Source organism: Colletotrichum higginsianum, chromosome 1, assembly GCF_001672515.1.
Source record: "Colletotrichum higginsianum IMI 349063 chromosome 1, whole genome shotgun sequence".
NCBI classification, from domain to species: Eukaryota; Fungi; Ascomycota; class Sordariomycetes; order Glomerellales; family Glomerellaceae; genus Colletotrichum; species Colletotrichum higginsianum.
Window position 1 is genome coordinate 2478305 of NC_030954.1, and position 17506 is coordinate 2495810.

The 17506-nt window shown below is 55.9% G+C and overlaps 5 protein-coding genes across 5 annotated transcripts; 2 read left to right on the forward strand and 3 right to left on the reverse strand.

Moving 5' to 3' along the window:
* Nucleotides 1–778: 778 nt before the first annotated feature.
* On the forward strand, nt 779–2623 carry CH63R_00764 (Cystathionine gamma-synthase; the record flags this gene model as incomplete). Its single annotated transcript, XM_018295739.1, has 3 exons — nt 779–961; nt 1044–1790; nt 1847–2623. The coding sequence occupies 3 exons, from the start codon at nt 779–781 to the stop codon at nt 2621–2623; spliced, it is 1707 nt and encodes a 568-aa protein (XP_018164101.1).
* Nucleotides 2624–3060: 437 nt separating this feature from the next.
* CH63R_00765 (MCM2/3/5 family protein) lies at nt 3061–6276 on the reverse strand (the record flags this gene model as incomplete). Its single annotated transcript, XM_018295740.1, has 3 exons — nt 3061–3642; nt 3698–5826; nt 5892–6276. 3 exons carry the CDS (start codon nt 6274–6276, stop codon nt 3061–3063), a joined length of 3096 nt encoding a protein of 1031 aa, XP_018164102.1.
* Nucleotides 6277–6763: 487 nt separating this feature from the next.
* CH63R_00766 (Clathrin adaptor complex small chain) lies at nt 6764–7508 on the forward strand (the record flags this gene model as incomplete). Its single annotated transcript, XM_018295741.1, has 3 exons — nt 6764–6887; nt 6963–7203; nt 7268–7508. 3 exons carry the CDS (start codon nt 6764–6766, stop codon nt 7506–7508), a joined length of 606 nt encoding a protein of 201 aa, XP_018164103.1.
* Nucleotides 7509–7714: 206 nt separating this feature from the next.
* Nucleotides 7715–9058, reverse strand: CH63R_00767 (YrdC protein; the record flags this gene model as incomplete). Its single annotated transcript, XM_018295742.1, has 1 exon — nt 7715–9058. The coding sequence occupies one exon, from the start codon at nt 9056–9058 to the stop codon at nt 7715–7717; it is 1344 nt and encodes a 447-aa protein (XP_018164104.1).
* A 1100-nt stretch (nt 9059–10158) lies between these two features.
* CH63R_00768 (Calcium-transporting P-type ATPase) lies at nt 10159–16449 on the reverse strand (the record flags this gene model as incomplete). Its single annotated transcript, XM_018295743.1, has 6 exons — nt 10159–11370; nt 11424–12747; nt 13131–13623; nt 13674–14990; nt 15047–16220; nt 16285–16449. The coding sequence occupies 6 exons, from the start codon at nt 16447–16449 to the stop codon at nt 10159–10161; spliced, it is 5685 nt and encodes a 1894-aa protein (XP_018164105.1).
* Nucleotides 16450–17506: the final 1057 nt, after the last annotated feature.

Below are 17506 nucleotides of genomic sequence, written 5' to 3' on the forward strand. Positions count from 1 at the left end.
AATGCAGAGTAGAGTAATTGTATTTCTAAGCTATCAGATGGCATTTAACAGAAGGTGACTATTGCTTCTACCCCCAGCTCTGCTGCTATCAATGCTGCTGTGATTGTCCATCCTGAGCAACTACGTGGTTTGACCAAGGGAGGAAGAAGCTGAGCAGGTTTATCATGCTGTCAGGCTCGTAACGTCCCAATGTCGACAGCTACGAGTTTGTGATTGGGAGAAGCCTGTCATGGGTAACCAGACGATTGAACAATCAATCAAATAAGCAAAACGCGATTTCGACCATTGTGATGAGGAAACTGAGCAGGTGGCAAAATGCAACTAACTGTCGCCCCCCCTCGCGACGCAAAAAAAGAGACCAAAAATAAAAGGACGGGAAAATCAGAAACGCACCCGGAGCACGCTGACAAGCTTGCAACTGGTACCGTGTAGTGGGAGAGAGCTCGATGGCCGTTATGAAGCTGAAAACAGCTTTAGGGCTTCTATGAAGCATGTCCAAGAAGAGAGCTGCAGCGGCTGAGGGCGTTTGCCGAGTGGTTGCATATGGCCAGAACACGTGGAAATCGCCATGTAGTTAAATGCCCCTCTCGAGCTAACGTTCTTGATGGTGCGAGACGCGGGGTCATTATTTAAGGACCCGTCCACTCCCTAACCTGAGGTCAATATCAGCCTACTTTTATGTCCTTGGCCAGTGGCGTATGCAAAGGTATCATTGTCACAATCACACCCTTCACAATTAACCGTCCCACCTTCACTTCTAAGACCCTAGACGTCAACCATGCCAGTTCTGAGGCCGACCACTGAATGGGGTCACTGCATGCCCCCCGAGTCGGACTACGGCATCACAACCTACGCGCCAGGCTGGGATTCGGCAATCAAGATCCGTGATGGCGACCCGGCCACCATGGCCCGCATTGTGCACCTCTACCCCCGATTTGGTCCCTTCGGGCCCGTTGCCAGAGTCAGTTGTTGTATTTGCCTGCTCCAATCGTACATACATACGAAACTTACAATATCGAAAGGTTGCTGACAAGAAACCCAAGGCTCTCAAGGCCATCTGTGCCAAGATCCAAACGCCCGAGGGCCACGGCGCGCTCTACTTCACCTCTCCCGTGTCATTCGCCGCGGTGCGCGCCCACGCCCTCCACCCTTACCGCAAGCAGCACGTCCTAGTCGAAAGAGATCTGGGCTACCGGTGCGTCGATGTGGGCGATGTGCGGCTGTACCTCGTCACGTATCCCATGCCCAAGACACCCGGGGTCATCGGCGCCTGGCAGAACCCCGGGTTCGGGGTTTCCATCCGCCTGGCGGAGAAGCTGCTGCGAGACCTTGACTCGCTGAAGGAAGTTGGCCTCGAGGCGGACTTGCCGCCCCCGTCGACGGAATTTCTGCCCGAGGGCGAGGCGCATGGGAAGCTGAGGGGGCGCATCGCGGGACTCCTGCGCAGGGCCGCGATCGACCCGGAGAACGCCAGGGCCGAGAGCAAAGACGTGTTTCTGTACCCCACGGGGATGGCCGCCATCGCCGCGGCGAACAGGACGATCCAGGACTACCGGCCCGGCAGCGTCGTGGTTCTCGGCTGCGCGTTCCGTAGCACCTTGCAGCACCTCGAGGAGTCCTCGCCGCGTGGATACAAGCACTTCGGGCCGGTCGACGCAAAGGGCCTGGGTGTGTTTGAGAGCTGGCTCGACGAGGAGTTTGTCGCAGGGAAGGGCGTGAGCTATGTCTTTGCCGAGTTCCCCAACAACCCCTTGCTGGCAAGCATCGACATCGGACGCCTGGGGAAACTTGTAAGTGCCGATTTCTCCGCTCCTCGGACGCATCCGCTTTTAACAACAGATACAAGGCGGAGAAGCACGGGTTCATGATCGTTCTCGACGACACGGTCGGCTCCTTTGCCAACATCGACGTCCTCTCGGAGGCGGACATCCTCGTCTCTTCCCTCACGAAGTCGTTTTCGGGCTACGCAAACGTCATGGGGGGCAGTACCGTCCTGAACCCCCTTTCGCCACACTACCCGGCTCTCTCGCCCCTCTGGTACGAAACGTACCACAACGAACTCTACATCGGCGACGCGGAGGTCTTGCTTTCCAACTCGGACGACTACCTCCCGCGCACCGCGATCCTGAACCGTAACGCCGCCGCCATGGCCAAGCATCTCCACGCCCACGCCAAGGATCCTTCGACCCCCGTCGCCAGGGTTCTCTATCCGTCCCTCCTCCCGGACTATGAGGTCTATAGGGCTCGCCTGCGCAAGCCAACCCCTGAACTCCCGGAGCCTGCCGCGGGGTGCCTCATGAGCGTCGAGTTCGACTCCGTTGCCGCGGCGCGCGCGTTCTATGACCGATTGGCGTTCTATCCAGGCCCCCATCTCGGCGCCCACCGCACGCTCAGCTTCGCGTACAACCTGCTCGCCTTCAGCAAACACCCTGACGAGGCGGCGTACCATCGGTCGTACGGCATCCTGGAGGAGATGGTGCGCATCTCGGCGGGCCTGGAGGACGTACAAGACTTGCTGGACACGTTGGACGACGCACTGGTTGCTGCTCGGGAGGCCAAGGATAAGTTGGCGGAGGGGCCGAGGACGTTGGAGGCTGCTGCCGGGTTGGGGTTTGCCGCTTGACGGTGAGGCGTTAGCACCATGACGATGCGGTTCTCGTTCAGAACGTAACTTCGGTTATTGGACAGCTGCCGACTTCGCAACGATCGCAAAAGGTTGCAGAGAAACAACAAGGCGATCCGAATGCACCCCGATCAGATCGCGTGTAAACGAAGCAGGTCGGTGGGTGCTGTTCTCCAAGACACATTGGTCAGGATGGACGAAGTGAGATAGTATAGGGTTTGTCTGACATTTCATCCCATTACGTGCCCTCGGAAGGGTGCAACGCGTCAAGTGCAGAAAAGACTATAGAAAGACGACGCCAAAGTTTCCCTTTCTTGCCGGCCACAAATACCAGTAAGGCCACATTCCACATTAACTCGTTCCCATCGCCACGCCATGACTCTCTCTCTCTCTCTCTCTCTGTGTGTGTGTGTGTGTGTGTGTGTACTCATCGTCGTTTACACAACAGCCGTGACTCTCCTGATGCTTCTCCTCGCACCCTCACCGCCAATCATGACGAGACCCTCCATCTCCAAGGTCCGCATTGTCTCGTTGAAATCGCTCTGCTCCACCGGCATGCTCGCACCTTCGCTCAGTCTTCTGGCGACCTCGCTCCACCTGACGGTCTGTCCGTTGCTGGTCATCTCATCGAGTAGGTGGAGCACCGCCTCCTTGATCTCCTCCTTCTTGCGGCGGTCGGCGGCGCTGGTGCCTTCTGTCAGGAGACTCATATCGATGCGACCCTGGGAGTCAGTGGCGGCAGTCTTAAGAGCAGAGCGAATAAGACGGGCGGCTTCTTTCACGTCCTCGCGAACGACTGTCGTAGACAGCCGCATCTTGGCATGAGCCTCTGACAGACGAATCATGGACTCGAGTTGACGAGTAGTAGCAGTGATGCGTTTCTCGGCGGCGCGAACATCCTGGCCAAGCTTGCGCATCTCGAGGTATTGTTCAACCAGTTCCTGGGCAGCATCCTGTGCGATGGTCGGATGAATGTTGGCGCGGGCGAAGGAGATGTAGTCGGTGAGAAACTCGACGGGCTATATGTAGGGGTTAGCAAGTGTCAAGAACGGATCTGGATAACGTTTCACTTACCAGAATGTCTTCCTTAGTGTGGGCAGACTCTGGCTTGTCTTCGAGGTACAGAGATAGAAGATGGCGAGCGAGACGAGCATCGCTCTTTTCATCGGCCCGGTCAAGGATGAGATAGACCAGATCGAAACGAGAGAGCAGTGTTGGGGGCAGATCGATGTTCTGAGGCACGGGGAGATCCGGGTTGTAGCGACTGCCAATGGGGTTGGCCGAGGCCAAAATACTTGTCCGGGCGTTGAGAGTGGTGATGATGCCTGCCTTGGCAACGGAAACAGTTTGCTGCTCCATGACTTCGTGAAGAACAGAACGTGTAGATTCTGACATCTTGTCGAACTCGTCGATGCAGCAAACGCCACCGTCGGACAAAACCAGGGCACCGGACTCGAGCACAAGCTGGCGAGTTTCCGGGTCTCGCGTGACGTATGCAGTCAAACCGACCGCGGAAGATCCCTTGCCACTGGTGTATACGCCACGGGGGGCAATCTTGTGTACGTAAGAGAGGATCTGAGACTTTGACGTGGACGGATCACCGCAGAGCAGGACGTTGATATCGCCTCTGTACCTGGGGCTGCCACCCTTTGTGAAAGTCTTGTTGGTGCCACCGAACAGCTGCAAAAGAATGCCCTTCTTCACGTCGTCCATCTCATAAATCGAGGGGGCGAGTGAGCGTGAGAGAAGATCGTAGATGTCCGACCTGGCCGCAGTCTCTCTGATCTTTTCTTCTTCCTCCGGACTGATCTTCTTGGTCTCCTCGATGTTGTTGTCGCCGCCTTCGTCCTCTTCACCCTCGATACCGAGCGTAGAGGGGTCGACGCCCATTCTCTTCTTGTCCACCTTTTGCACGTGCAGAACATCCACGTAGGTCTTGTACACGCTCTTAATGGTTCTCTGGCGCGGGTTTACACGCACAGGGCTGACACGGAAAATACCCGTAAGCTGGACTCTGTCACCGGCCTTGCAGAAGTCCACTAGTTCGTTGTACACACATACTGAGACCGAGTGGGGTGTCTGACCAGCGGGGACAGCGTCTGGAGTCTCCTGAAGCTTGATGACCTGCTTATCTTCGAATGTGCAACGGTTGTGGACAATTTGCATGGAGTTCTTGGAGGCGCAACGGGCTCGCGGGCACTCGGTGGGCTCGCGGATCTTGCCTCTGTCAAGGCTGACGCTGACAGAGTGGTTGCAAACATTGCACCGGAAGAAAGCCTCCTTCATATCAGGAATGACTGGTGTGGTGCGAATGACAAGACCCTTGACGGTGATGAGTCTGTCCATGTCCGAGGGGTTCAGGTCACGGAGATTAGTAGTCGTGTCCAATCCGAACGGCCGAACCATATAAATCATCTGGGCAATCTCATCCTCCTTCGATGGGAGTTCGGCAGCCGGTCGTGGGGTCGGGGCGTCAGAGCCCGCGTGGTCGGAGCTCGGGAACGCAAGATCCGAACTGGGGGCTGTATTGCTTCGCCTAGCGGCATCACCAGAACCGCTCTGGAACGCGCGCTGCCTCTGGCTTTCGGTTCTAGCCAACTCGACCATCAAGTCGTGAACAGACTGATCCATTATAGGAATGATTTCTTGGGGGTAGGCCTGGATGTGATACCAGAGCTTCCGCGTCGGCGGGTATGTGTTCAGATCGGCAATGTCGAGGTAAAGTCTGGTTGTGCCCAGAAGAAGCATGTTCTCAAGGGCCTCCCAGTACGGCTTGGACTCGGCATCGGGGGCAGCTTGGACGTCAGCCTCGGACCAGCCCTCTCTATACAGCTGGTATTTCCTGGTGAAGTGCCTCAAGAAATCCTTGAAAGACGCGAAAGTGTCATCGATCGACACGGTGGTACCCCAAATAGTGCTCTCACCCGCCCCTCCGAGGCGGTCAGCCTCCGAAGTGTTGGGGTCGGGGTTGCTAAATGAAGGCGCATCGGAGCCTGGCGCGTCGGTGGTCACTCTGCCAGAAGGATCCAAAACTAAGCGACGGCGGGGTGTTCTGAGACCTTCCGAGTTGATGTCGCCTCTACGAGAACGCGATGAGCGATCAGTGACGAAGAGACCACTGCTCTCACTGCGCAAGTCGGATTGAAACGGCCGTACCGACCGGCCTGGGCTAGAACTGGGCTCGTATCGAATAGGGGATGACTCTGGAGGCGGGGTATGTTAGTGACAACAAAATGCAAGGCGTTACTATTGATAATATGATGCTTACCTCTCGCCATTCCACTCGCACGCGGGGTCCTATCACCATCGCCAGTGGATTGGGTGTCTATGTCTTGACGGAGCGGTGAGCTGGGAGCAGGGCCAGCAGCAGTGCTTTGGCTGTTGCTCATGTTTCGCAAAGGCGACGAGACATCGCCATTTGCCGGGGCATTACGGCGACCGCCGGGCGTCTGCGACGGCGAAGATTCGTAGAAAAGCGGACTCGACGCAAGCTGCGAACGGCGGGTAGCACGAGGAGTTTCTGCCGGGGGTTGCGCCTCTTCGTCTGCGGGCGCGGGGCTGCTGCGTGCAGCCGTATCTGGGTTGTTTCTTGTTGACCGGCGGGGGGTACCAGCAGTCGAACTTCGTGTCGACCTCTTTGAAGGTGAAGACATCTTGTTCCTGGGCGTTCGTGTTTATCTTCTTTGTGGTTGTGATCCAACGAGGGGGGGGTTGGTGGGTTGCTGGATGCGACAAGAAAGAATATGTTCCGTTGCTGGGGAGAAGAGGGATGTGGAGAGCGCTTAGCAGCATCTGAAAGGTGGGCTACAATGCAATTTTGGAAGTCACTTTACGCGTTCACCCTGGTCGAGAGCGCGTCTGAAAAAGGAGTTTCGCGTTTTCCACTTAACGCGTATGAGAGAGAACAAGGAGGCAGGGTCCGTGCGCTCGCTCCTCACAACGCAGGGTGGGCCCTTCCGCCATCCGGCCACCGGCGAAACCACCCACCGACTTGCACTGATTCTGGGTTGCTGAGGTGGTCAATTGACATCCCGCCAGAGAGCTCCCTACCAGGTCACCGTGGACTAAAGTGGACAGTATCACCAGCCAACCCACCCAACAAGCGCAATCCGGCGCAACACCCCACGAACAACTGTCAAGATGGCTCCTGGAATGTCCCTTTTCTCCGTCAACGCGATTCTGATCCTCAGCATTGAGGATGGATCGCGTCTATTCTCCAAGTATTACAGCGCACCCCACCACACCGGCTCGGCGACACACAACGGTATGTGCTTGTCCTCCGCTCTCCCTCCGATGCCCAGCTCCGCAGCTCATAACTGATTGGATCCGTTGAAAACAGGCAACTCGAACTCTTCTGGCAGTCCGTATCCCGATGTGAAGTCGCAAAAGGCCTTTGAGAAGGGCCTCTTGGAGAAGACTGCGAAGCAGACCGGCGATATCATCCTGTACGATAACCGGATTGTGCTCTACAAGATGGAATCAGACGTCATGATGTACGTGGTCGGAGGCGTCGACGAGAACGAGGTGCTCCTCTACAACGTCATCCTGGCCCTGAGAGACTCCCTGCACCTGCTCTTCAAGTAAGCTGAGCCGCCCCTCTCCCCTTTTCGCCGGTCAGCTCGACCAGTACTAACACCTCCCTAGGCAATCCGTCGACAAGCGCACAATCGTTGAAAACTACGACCTCGTTTCCCTCGCTATTGACGAGATCGTCGACGACGGCATCATTCTCGAAACCGACCCCACCATCATCGTCCAAAGAGTGAGCAAGGCGCCGGCGCAAGATGTCGACCTCCGCCGCATCGACCTCAGCGAACAAGGTGTCAACAACTTGGCCCAGCTTGGCAAGTCGAAACTGGCCGACTGGCTGCGACAAGGCTTGTAAGGGGAGACGGATGGTTTTGGAGAGAGGAGCCTAGGCGTGTGACCTAGGGAGAAAGCAAGGACGGTTGCACAACGGGAGTTACAGGGTGGCTTCTGAGGGAACGCATCATTAAAAGTATATTCCTCTTCAGAGAGGATGTCATGACGAATGCTCAAATTTATGCCTGATTCTACTCTTCTTCTTGGCTCAAGAGAACGCCCGTCCGTCTATGCCCGAATTTCCGAAGCTGCCTTACGGAGCCTGTTCATTACGGCCTCGGCGATGTCGTTTCTGTCGTCAATGCCATCCACGAAGATGACGCCGGCGCCTCTCCTGTCCAGATCTCTCAGCGCCGAGAAGAGCCCCTGAGCGATGCCCCTGGTGTCGTCCCCTAGATCTATGTCGAGAATCGTCGCCATGGGCTTCTCCTCTGCGTCCTGCAGCTCGCCCTCCTGGACCTCGTACGCCGCCTCGTCTCTGGCATTCGCTGCCGCAGCCCCATCAACGTAGACCTTGGAGACCTGGAGCACGCCCGTCTGCAGCCCTCCCGCGGTCTTCCACCTCCTCGTCCGGATGATTCCAATTCTTATCGAAGTCGGTCCTGAACCGTTGGTAGCAGTGACATCACCGTTCTGCTGGAGAAGCGCCTTCTGCAGATCCTCGGGCATGATGCCCTCGGTCCCCGCCCCGCAACCCCATTCGTACAGCACAACCTTTGCCTTGGGGCTGTAGTGCTTGTACTTCATCCCCGGCGCCCGCGGCGCAGACTTCCCTGTCTCGCTCTCGTCCTTGTACGCCTTGATGACGCCCTCCCACCCGGCGCAGGTCCGCAGTTCTTCCATGCTCACGCCGCCGGGCCTCAGCACGACAGGCGGGTCGCAGAGCCCGTCAACGACAGTACTCTCTACGCCAACCTGACATGCTCCGCCGTCCAGGATCAGCTCAATGCGCCCTTCCAGATCGTGGTAAACATGATGCGCTGTCGTGGGAGACGGTTTGGTCGAGGCGTTGGCAGACGGCGCGGCCAATGGGACGCCGGCAAGCTTGATCAGCGTCAAGGCCAACGGCGAAGACGGCATCCGGACACCAAAGCTCGCCAGGCCCGCCGTGACCTCGGGTGCGAGCTTGCTTGGCTCCGGATTCCGTAGCAGGATCGTCAGGGGGCCGGGCCAGAACTTTTCGATGAGCGGCTTGTAAATTTCAGGGATCGGATCCCTCCCCGCCGAGTCCCCATTGGTCATCCGCTTCTCAGGTCGCAGCAATCCCCTCAGCATATCCAGGTCGCAGACATGGGATATTAAGGGGTTGTCCGATGGCCGGCCCTTGGCGGAGTAGATGCCTTTGACAGCGCCGCTCCGTGTCGCGTCGGCACCCAGGCCGTAGACCGTCTCGGTGGGGAAGGCCACGGGGGTGTCCTTGATGCGTATATATTCTGCAGCGTCGCGCAGGGCGGCTATTGATGAACCCGAGGCGGTGCTGGTGACTTCCCAGTGACTTAACCTCTCAGGTCCCTCGACGTCCCTAAAACTTCCCAACCCTTGAGCTTCAACCTGGACGATTCTGGTCTCCATGGTGCTGATGTGTTTGGTGGTATGGTGGTGCGTCGATAATAGTCGTAGACAGTTGCGGCTGAAAGTCGCAATCTGTCGACTTATACAGTGAGTGAAATCCAACGTGAAGTATTGCAGCAACGAGTGAGATGGCTTGGGTATTCGGGATTGGAAAATTAAAGTTGATGGAAGGAGGGTCTGAGGTAGTTCATCTCCGATATCGTAAGAGAAGAAAAAGAAGCATCTAGATTGTCGTCATAGGGGAGAATCGGGTATCACAAAAGGTCTTCATGCAGGTCGAGTGGATGGAAGTTGAGTCATTCTGGGGGGGGAGAAAAATTCTCTGGATGAGGCTAAGGTGAGCGTGAGAGGTGACCGCACTCTAGGTACTAACAAGCGGCGATAATTCCGAGTCTGAGGAATCGGTGGTAGGGGCTTGCCTGCTAAAATGCAGTGACAGCAAACGCTAAAGTCGCCTCCCGCCGATCGGTTTCTAGTGGAACCGCTGATGTGATTTCAGTGGAGATTTAGATATCCGCCAGGGCGCTTCCACCGTCCACGTGTAGACCGGTGCCGGCCGAACACGAAAACGGAAGTGGCTGCCCGGCCGCAACTGCCCCGCAAGCCAGTCCGGTATTCACGCCGTTTCAAGCATCAGCTTAAGCCCTGTTACACCTATCAGCTTTCATGGTTTGCTGTTGACGTATGATAGATGCCACGCGGTGCTCCGGAGTCCGAAAAAGTCAGCCGTTCGTAATGAAGGTTTTGTCCTGTAGCTCGAGTTTTAAGGTTCAGACAAGTACGTGCTTCATTTAAAAATTGCATTTTCAATTACCTTTGTTCCTAAAGAAATCGCACTCTCGAAGCCAAACCATAGCATGTACTTAGCCATCAAGATGTTTAAGGACTGGGCATGGAGCTGTCATAAGCTCAAGCTCAGTAAATCAGATAGATCCAGACAATGGGAGATTTGGCAGTTGTCCGAATTATTGTATTTTTGCAATCTACCCATCCTGGCAGACGTCTTTATCATGATCCGCGCGCTTCGGAAATCAGGTCATCTCTCGTCGATTTTTCCGTATTCTAATACCTCGGACAAAGCCTGCTTGCTCTCAGCTTCATCACCCTCTACGCTCTCTGGACGTCAGGTGCCTGGCCCGCCGCCGCTCGTCCTCGGTCAGTACCCAGATCATACCGTCCTCCTCATCGTCAGGCTGGACCGAAATCTCCTCCCACTCCTCTTCCTCCATGTTGGCCACCATCAGTATCTGCGACACTCTGGCAAACAGCTCCCTGACGCCGTAATTACCCTTGGATACCGTGCTGACAATGCTGGAAAAATCGCGCGCCATGCGGATGACACCGTAGGCGTTGGCTCGGGCGTCCCATACTCTACGCTCAAGTACACGCGAGAGATAGCGCGCTGTCAAGTCATGCAGGACTGTGAACGTGTGGGCAGTCAAGAGTCGCGAGATGGGCTTCATGAGTTGGTCCCAGCCGTGCTCGAACCGCCGTGATACCTGATCAAGCATCTCTTCTTCATCCTCGTCGTTCTGCTGCGCAAATTCGGCTAGCTCCTCCTCGGACAGGGAGTAATCTACATCGCGAAAGGTTTCGGCAATCACCGGTCGAAGACGCGGCTGAACGACCTGCTTAAAGAGTACCTGGAGGCCTTCGTTGAGGAGCTCAGTCGACTTGGTAGTGAAGGAGCTGTGCAAGGTGTTGAGGGCGGAGGCCACGAACGCAACGTCCTTTTCGAAGGGAAATGTATCTTTAAGTGACGATTCATATGCCTCGCCATTTGTCTTTGATGCATCGTTCGTGCTCCCGACGTTGCTAGTAATGATGCGCCCGAGATACTCATTAGCGGTGTCGAGACTATTGATCAGGACGATGAACTGAATGATCTTGTCCTCTGGCGGAAACCCTCCTTGTACGATAGGTTTGGGGTACGACTCGTCGCGCATCTTTCGCTGGATCATGCCGACGAAATCAGAGCTGAGAACCCGGCCGATGGTGGGAATCACAGACGCAATAACATCTCTTTGCGATGTTGATATTGATTTCTGGATAACGGCACTGACGACGTACATGACGTCGTCCACCGCAGAGATAATGAACGGCTGGTTTGTGTCGATGTGCTTGTTCATGCTGAGAGACAACCCGCTCGGCGACTCGTCCAGCTGAAACGCCTTCTCAACTGACCGTCGGAAGAAGAAGGTCATCATGGTGTTATACGGGGACGTGAGCTTGTCAGAAACCTTCTTTTTGAGGTTGGACTTGACAACAACATCCGGCACGGAGAGTGGAGCGTCTTCGGACGACGAAGGATCCTGTACCTCCTGTTAGTAAGAAGGATTCCTAGACAAGCGAACCTGACACTAACCCGAGTCTTTCCTGCCAGAAACCGAGAGTAGAGAGACCACCGTCCAAGCATGATGGCGATCTCACTAAGGAGGCCGTCCACCTCTTTCATGTTAACGCCCTCATCCTCGCTATCGCGTTGATTCGCCCCGGCACCCATCGCAGGCGAATTGACCCGCGGCGTCCCGCTCCTCTGCTGCGGCAAGAAACTCTGGACTAAAAACGAAAAGGGATAGCTCTTGACGTCTTTCATCCGCCTATCGACATCGCGCTCGTCGCTCCAGGAGTCGAGGATGATGCCACCCTGCACGTCTGCCTCCTGTTGTAACCGCTCGATGACGCGGACCATTTTGCCAGAGCCGTAATGTCGTTCGACAAGGCCCCCATGGCCCTCCACGATCCGTGCAATGTGATCAAACAGTCTGGTGAGGGCATTGGCATAGAAGAAGCCTTCCTTTCTCGCCTGGGCCCCGGGGCTCTCCTTCAACACGGATCGTGCAGTGCCAGCCACGCCCTGGCAGACATACCGTCCGTAGACATCCAGTCCAACGTCCCCTCTGCCAATGAGAGGGAAGAGCTTGAAGAATCGGGTAACCTTGGCACCATCTTCCTCCTTGGTGGCTTTTTCAAACTCCCTCAGGAACAGCCCACACAGGCTCTCCTTGGCATTCTCGAGCGTCGTCCATGGAGGATCAGGCACCTCAACGGACGGAACAATCGACGAGGCAAACTTGCCCTTGGTGATGTCTTCTGGCACCTGCATCGCTCGCGCAAGGTACGCTGCAGCAGCTTCCCAGTCCTGCGGGGCACCCATGCTCCCCACGACACCTTGCACGCAAGCCTTGAGCTCGACAACTTGGTTGACGACCTCGAGCGTATCCTCGACCCGGCTCTTTTCCAAATCCAACTCCTTCACCTTGTTGCTCAGCCGTCCGGCCGTGTCCGCCGCCGTGGAAAGCATGTCGTTGCCCACGGACCGCGCGGCAATGACCTGACTCCCGAGCCCCGCGCGCAGCAAGTCCAGACGGCCCAACTCGCGAGCAAGATCGGCCTGGGAACCTAGGAGTGCGTCAAGGCGGCTTGTTATCGTCGACTCGCGGGCATGGAGAGCTTCGAGGGCGGCGCGCACGTCGGTGACGCTCGAGGCTGCGTAAATGGTACTGTTGCTGCCACTGCTGGGTCGGGCCGCAGCGCCGTGCACGCCGTTGGCGGCATTGTCGCTGTCCGCGCGATGGGAGGAGACGCCATTCGTGAGTGTTGACATTGGCGCAAGCTGGCGAGATTGTGCATAGCTACCTTGCCTGCCAGCAGAGGTAGGGGATTGTTGTTCGGGCCGGGGGAAGGGACTGGGGTTTGGGTGAAGGTGTAAGCTGGCCCGAAGTGCAAGGTAGGAGGAGGCTCGGTGTACCTGTTCACCGATAAGCGAGGCCAAGGTGTGCGGGGCGCAAGGGAGAGAGACAAACTTCGGGGCTGAGATTGGACCTGCAAACTGGCCATATTCAACGAGCGCTGAACGAAAAGTCGACGGGGAGTTCGCAATTGGGATTTCTTCTTCTTATTCTCCTTCTTTTAATCCCTCCCGGAAAGGCCGTTGATTATTTACCGTATTGAAAATCTTACATATATGCCGAGGCCGTCTACAGGCGCAATCGCCTGCACCTTGTATGAATCATGCTTTCTGGTCTACACTGCCTGACTATAACCACCGCCTATGCGCCGTCTGGAGTACTTCCAGTACTTTCTAAACTCATCCGCCCAGAACACCGTGCTGCAAAGAATCAACAGGCCGACAAGATCGAAGAAGCCCAGGGCTTCCGTTTGGAAAACCTCCTGGAGCCATGGGAAGTATATAACGAGCAACTGGCCCGCGATGCTGAGCGAGACGGCCCAGTTGAAGAGGGAATTTGAGAAAAGCCCGACTTCGCCTCGCAATACCGACTTTGATTCGGATCGGCAGGCCAAGGCGTTGAACATGTCGAAGAGTACAAAGCAAGTGAAAGTCATGGTCGTGTCGCGGCGGTTAACCTCCCCATCCGCAAGCATTTCACGTCTATAGACGAGCATAGTGCCCATCATGATGATGGATGCCGATGTCAAGACTCTGTAGAGGAGCTTCCTCGTCAGCACCGCGTCGTTACGCTTGCGAGGGGGACGATTCATGACATCGGCATCAACAGCCTCGACGCCGAGTGACTGCGCAGGCGGACCGTCCATGATGATGTCTGGAGAGTGTCAGCAGAAGTCATGCAATAACGATGAATGGGAGACGTACTGATCCAGAGGATCTGCATCGCATTCAGGGGCGACTTGAACCCGAGAATTGTGCAGAATAGAACGAGGGATAGCCCAGCCGCGCTTGTGCTCAGCTGGAACGTCAGGAAGTTCTGGATGTTGTTGAAGATTCCCTTACCCTCTTCGATTGCTCGAAGTATGGTGGAGAAGTCATCGTCGGTAAGAATCATGTCCGCCGCCTCCTTCGCAACATCAGTTCCATGCAGGCCCATCGAAATGCCAATATCTGCTCTCTTCAGAGCCGGGGCGTCATTGACACCGTCTCCAGTCATGGCGACGATATCGCCCCTGGCCTGAAAAGCGCGGATGATCTTCAGCTTGTGGTCCGGATTCGTGCGGGCAAAGATTGTGGTATGCTGGATGGCCTGTGAAAGCTCTTGCTCTGACATGGCGTCAACGTCCTCCCCCCGCAAAACAGGACGTACTGATGCTTGGTTGGAAGCGTGTTCGATCGATTTAGCAATCGGCATGCCAAGCTGCCTGCCAATGGCGACGGCAGTTGTTTCGGCATCACCTGTGATCATGACGACTCTAACACCTCCCCGGAGTAATCTCCTGAGCGCCTTGCCAACTCCTGGCCTCGGCGGGTCGCTCATTCCAACCAACCCAGCGAATGTGAGGCCCCTGTAAGTCTCGTCCACGGGTTGGGGACGAGGGCCTTCGCCCGGTGTGTTGGTGCGATGGGTGGGTGTCAGCGTAGCCCTGCCCCTATATCGCGAAACAGCGCCGCTTGCAAAAGCAAGCACGCGGAGACCCTTCGAGGCCATGGCTTCTGCGGCCTGCAACGCTTCCTGACGGCGCGCGGAGTCGAGAACGATCTCTCGGCCATCTCGGGTAAGATAGGTGTCGCATGCTTCGAGAATCCGATCAATGGAACCCTTCATGTAGGCGAACTCCTTGTCGTTAGTTCCAATCGTGACGCCCATCCACTTACGCTCAGAGCTGAAGGGGGTTTCGCTTAGGCGCGGACCGATGGATTCGCGGACATCGTGCTCTTTGAATCTGTCAAGCAGATCGAGCATGGCAACATCGGTGGGTTGTCCACACCAGCGTGTGTAAGTCGAAGCAAAGTCCGTTCCCTGTGTGGACGAAAGCACTGCTCTAGCAGCTGCACCGTTCTCAGTGTACTGCTGTGCAAGACGTCCGTTATTCGCAATATTACCAATACGCAGAATTCGTAGAGTAGCAGGGTCCGGCTTGGTTTCCGTGGCCTCATCGTCGGATTCAACATCAATGGCGTCATTGGCACCGAAGTACCACATCTTGGCCGTTGTCATGTGGTTCATGGTAAGAGTTCCTGGCGCATGTCAACAAGACTCATACTGCCACCGGGTTCCGATTTTGCGAGCGTACCTGTCTTGTCGGTACATACGACATTCACCGAGCCCAGAGTCTCTACCTTAGGCATCTTACGCACAATAGCGTTATGGCGGGCCATCCTATGAACGCCGAGTGCCAGGGTGACAGTCACGATGATTGGTAGGCCTTCCGGAATAGCTGCGACAGCTAGAGAGATGGATATCGTGAAAATTTCGAGCAGCTTCTTTCCCTGCAGCCAGCCAACCAAGGAAATGAGGCCGATGACGCCAAATGAGAATTTGCTAAGCTGGGAGCCAAGGTCGTCCATGGAAAGTTGCAAAGGTGAACGTGGGCTTTCCGTCCCAGAAACACTGGTCGCAATGGTTCCGAAGTTGGTGCTCCCACCCGTCGCGAAGACGATACCCTGACCGTGGCCGGATCTCACCAAGGTGCCCATCCAAGCAATGTTGTTTTCACCGTTTCCGCCAGTATCCCTACTGTCAGATACGGCGGAGGGACTCGGGAGTTGGAGCGTGTCTGCTCCATATGCGGGGGACAAGAGATTTCGGACTTTTGTTTCGGCCGTGATGCGAACTGGTTCGTTCTCTCCCGTAAGATTCGACTCGTCAATAGTGAGGTCTGCTGCCTTGGTGACCCGGATATCTGCTGGGATACGATCGCCCGTGGTGAAGTAGACAAGGTCTCCCGGTACAAGCTGCGAGGCCATGACCTTTGACGAAGTTGCCTCGAGCATTTCCTCGCCCGGCGTAGTAGATCCCACCGACTCGTTGCCGTCCATTGAGCCCTGCGGCGGCCATGTAGGAGTCCGAGCGCTGCCCGGCGTTTTGCTGGCGGCTGACCGGACAAGGTGAGCGTGGTTGGGGACTAGCTGACTGAGTGCCTCTATTGACTTTTCCGACCGGTATTCTTGCACAAAGCCAACCGAAACGACAATGGTTACCGCTACAGTGATGCTGACCGCGTCATCCGTGTTGCCCAGAAATATCGAGGCCCCAGCCGAAACGAGCAGTAGGGCAATGAGTGGTTCTTGAAACTGTTTGATGAACCGCAGCCACAGTGGTTCGGGGGGCTCGTGGGGGATTTCGTTCGGCCCATAGTCGCTGAGTCGGTTCAAGGCTTCGGCAGGGGACAGGCCGTGAGTAAGAGAAGTTTGAAGCCGGCTGGCAGCTTCTGCTGGACTCATGGAGGAAAACTCGTCGGCAATGGTCTGTAGAGGGGGGTGCCAAGTTAGCTTCAAGTCAGGAATCGTATGTGATGAAGGGGATGGCTACTCTCGACTGCACCGATGTGGTCCGAACGTAGCCTGGCCTCGATCGCGACGATTCCGTTTCTACAGGATCCATGGCCAAGCCGTTGATGCTCGGCACCTTGGTCGCCAGGGGCAGCAAAGTGTCGCCATCGTCGGAGTCTTTCCTCTTGTGCCAGGGCCACTGCATGTCTGCGTATGACGAGGCAACAAAACCTCGGTCACGACCTTCGAATAGTTGCAGTACGCCCAGTGTCGATCATTTGTCAGTGGGAAGGCGTAAAGGAGGCATGCGCCAAGGCGTGAGGCTATGTCGTCGGATCTCGGAATTGGGTCGTGATCGAATGACAAACGGTCCTATATCGCGCGCGCGCCAGGGTATCAATTGCGGGGAGCTTGGTCCATGGACATAGTTTCGTGAATGCTGAACGGGCAAGAACAAATGGATGTCGTGGCGAGAGATGAGAAAACGTGTGCCTTTGGCCAACTGAGCAAACGCATAGCCAAACCTGGCCCAGGAACAGGCGTGCCAGCGCGCCTCTTAGGCGGGTCCGTGGCTGTTAAACAGGGGGCCCTGGGACAGGGCCTCGGGAGAGTCTCGCCGCGTGCGGAAGTACCTTGCCCGTAGGATGCCACTACTACAAGTACCACGGGCAATCCCGAACTCGATGCCACTATCTGTACACTTCAGTACCCTAATGAGAAGTGCAAATGATACATCATGTGGACAATAACAAGAGCTACAAACATCGATTGACATTAGGCGCCAAACCCTTTGGCAACTACACCAGCTAAATGCAGGAAAGACTGATCAAGAGCATTTTGAAGCATGCAACCAGCTTTATGCATGTCATCTTATCGTGAAGGTGTTCTCACGCCAGATGAAATAGGTAGACAGTGCTTCTAGGTTCTGCACAGTGATCATCGTGTTGGAGGCTCCAAACTGCACCCACAGGGCATCCAACGACATTTCAACGAGAACACTGTCGAGCTTTGGGTTCATCTCATTTCCCTTGCTCCGAATGGACCTGTAGCGACTTGAGGCCGGAGCATCATGAAGACACACGGAGCAGTGTATTGTTAAAACTCCCGCTCGTTGTACCTAAGAAAGCTTAGGTAAGGGAGACGTTTGACACCAGAACCCTTACCAAGTAGCTTGCGCAGCACAGCGGTAAGCGAAGATACCTCTGTAGGCCGTTGCCGCCGCTTCCGGAATGGTCGCCGGGTCAGCAGATTGACGATGGAAT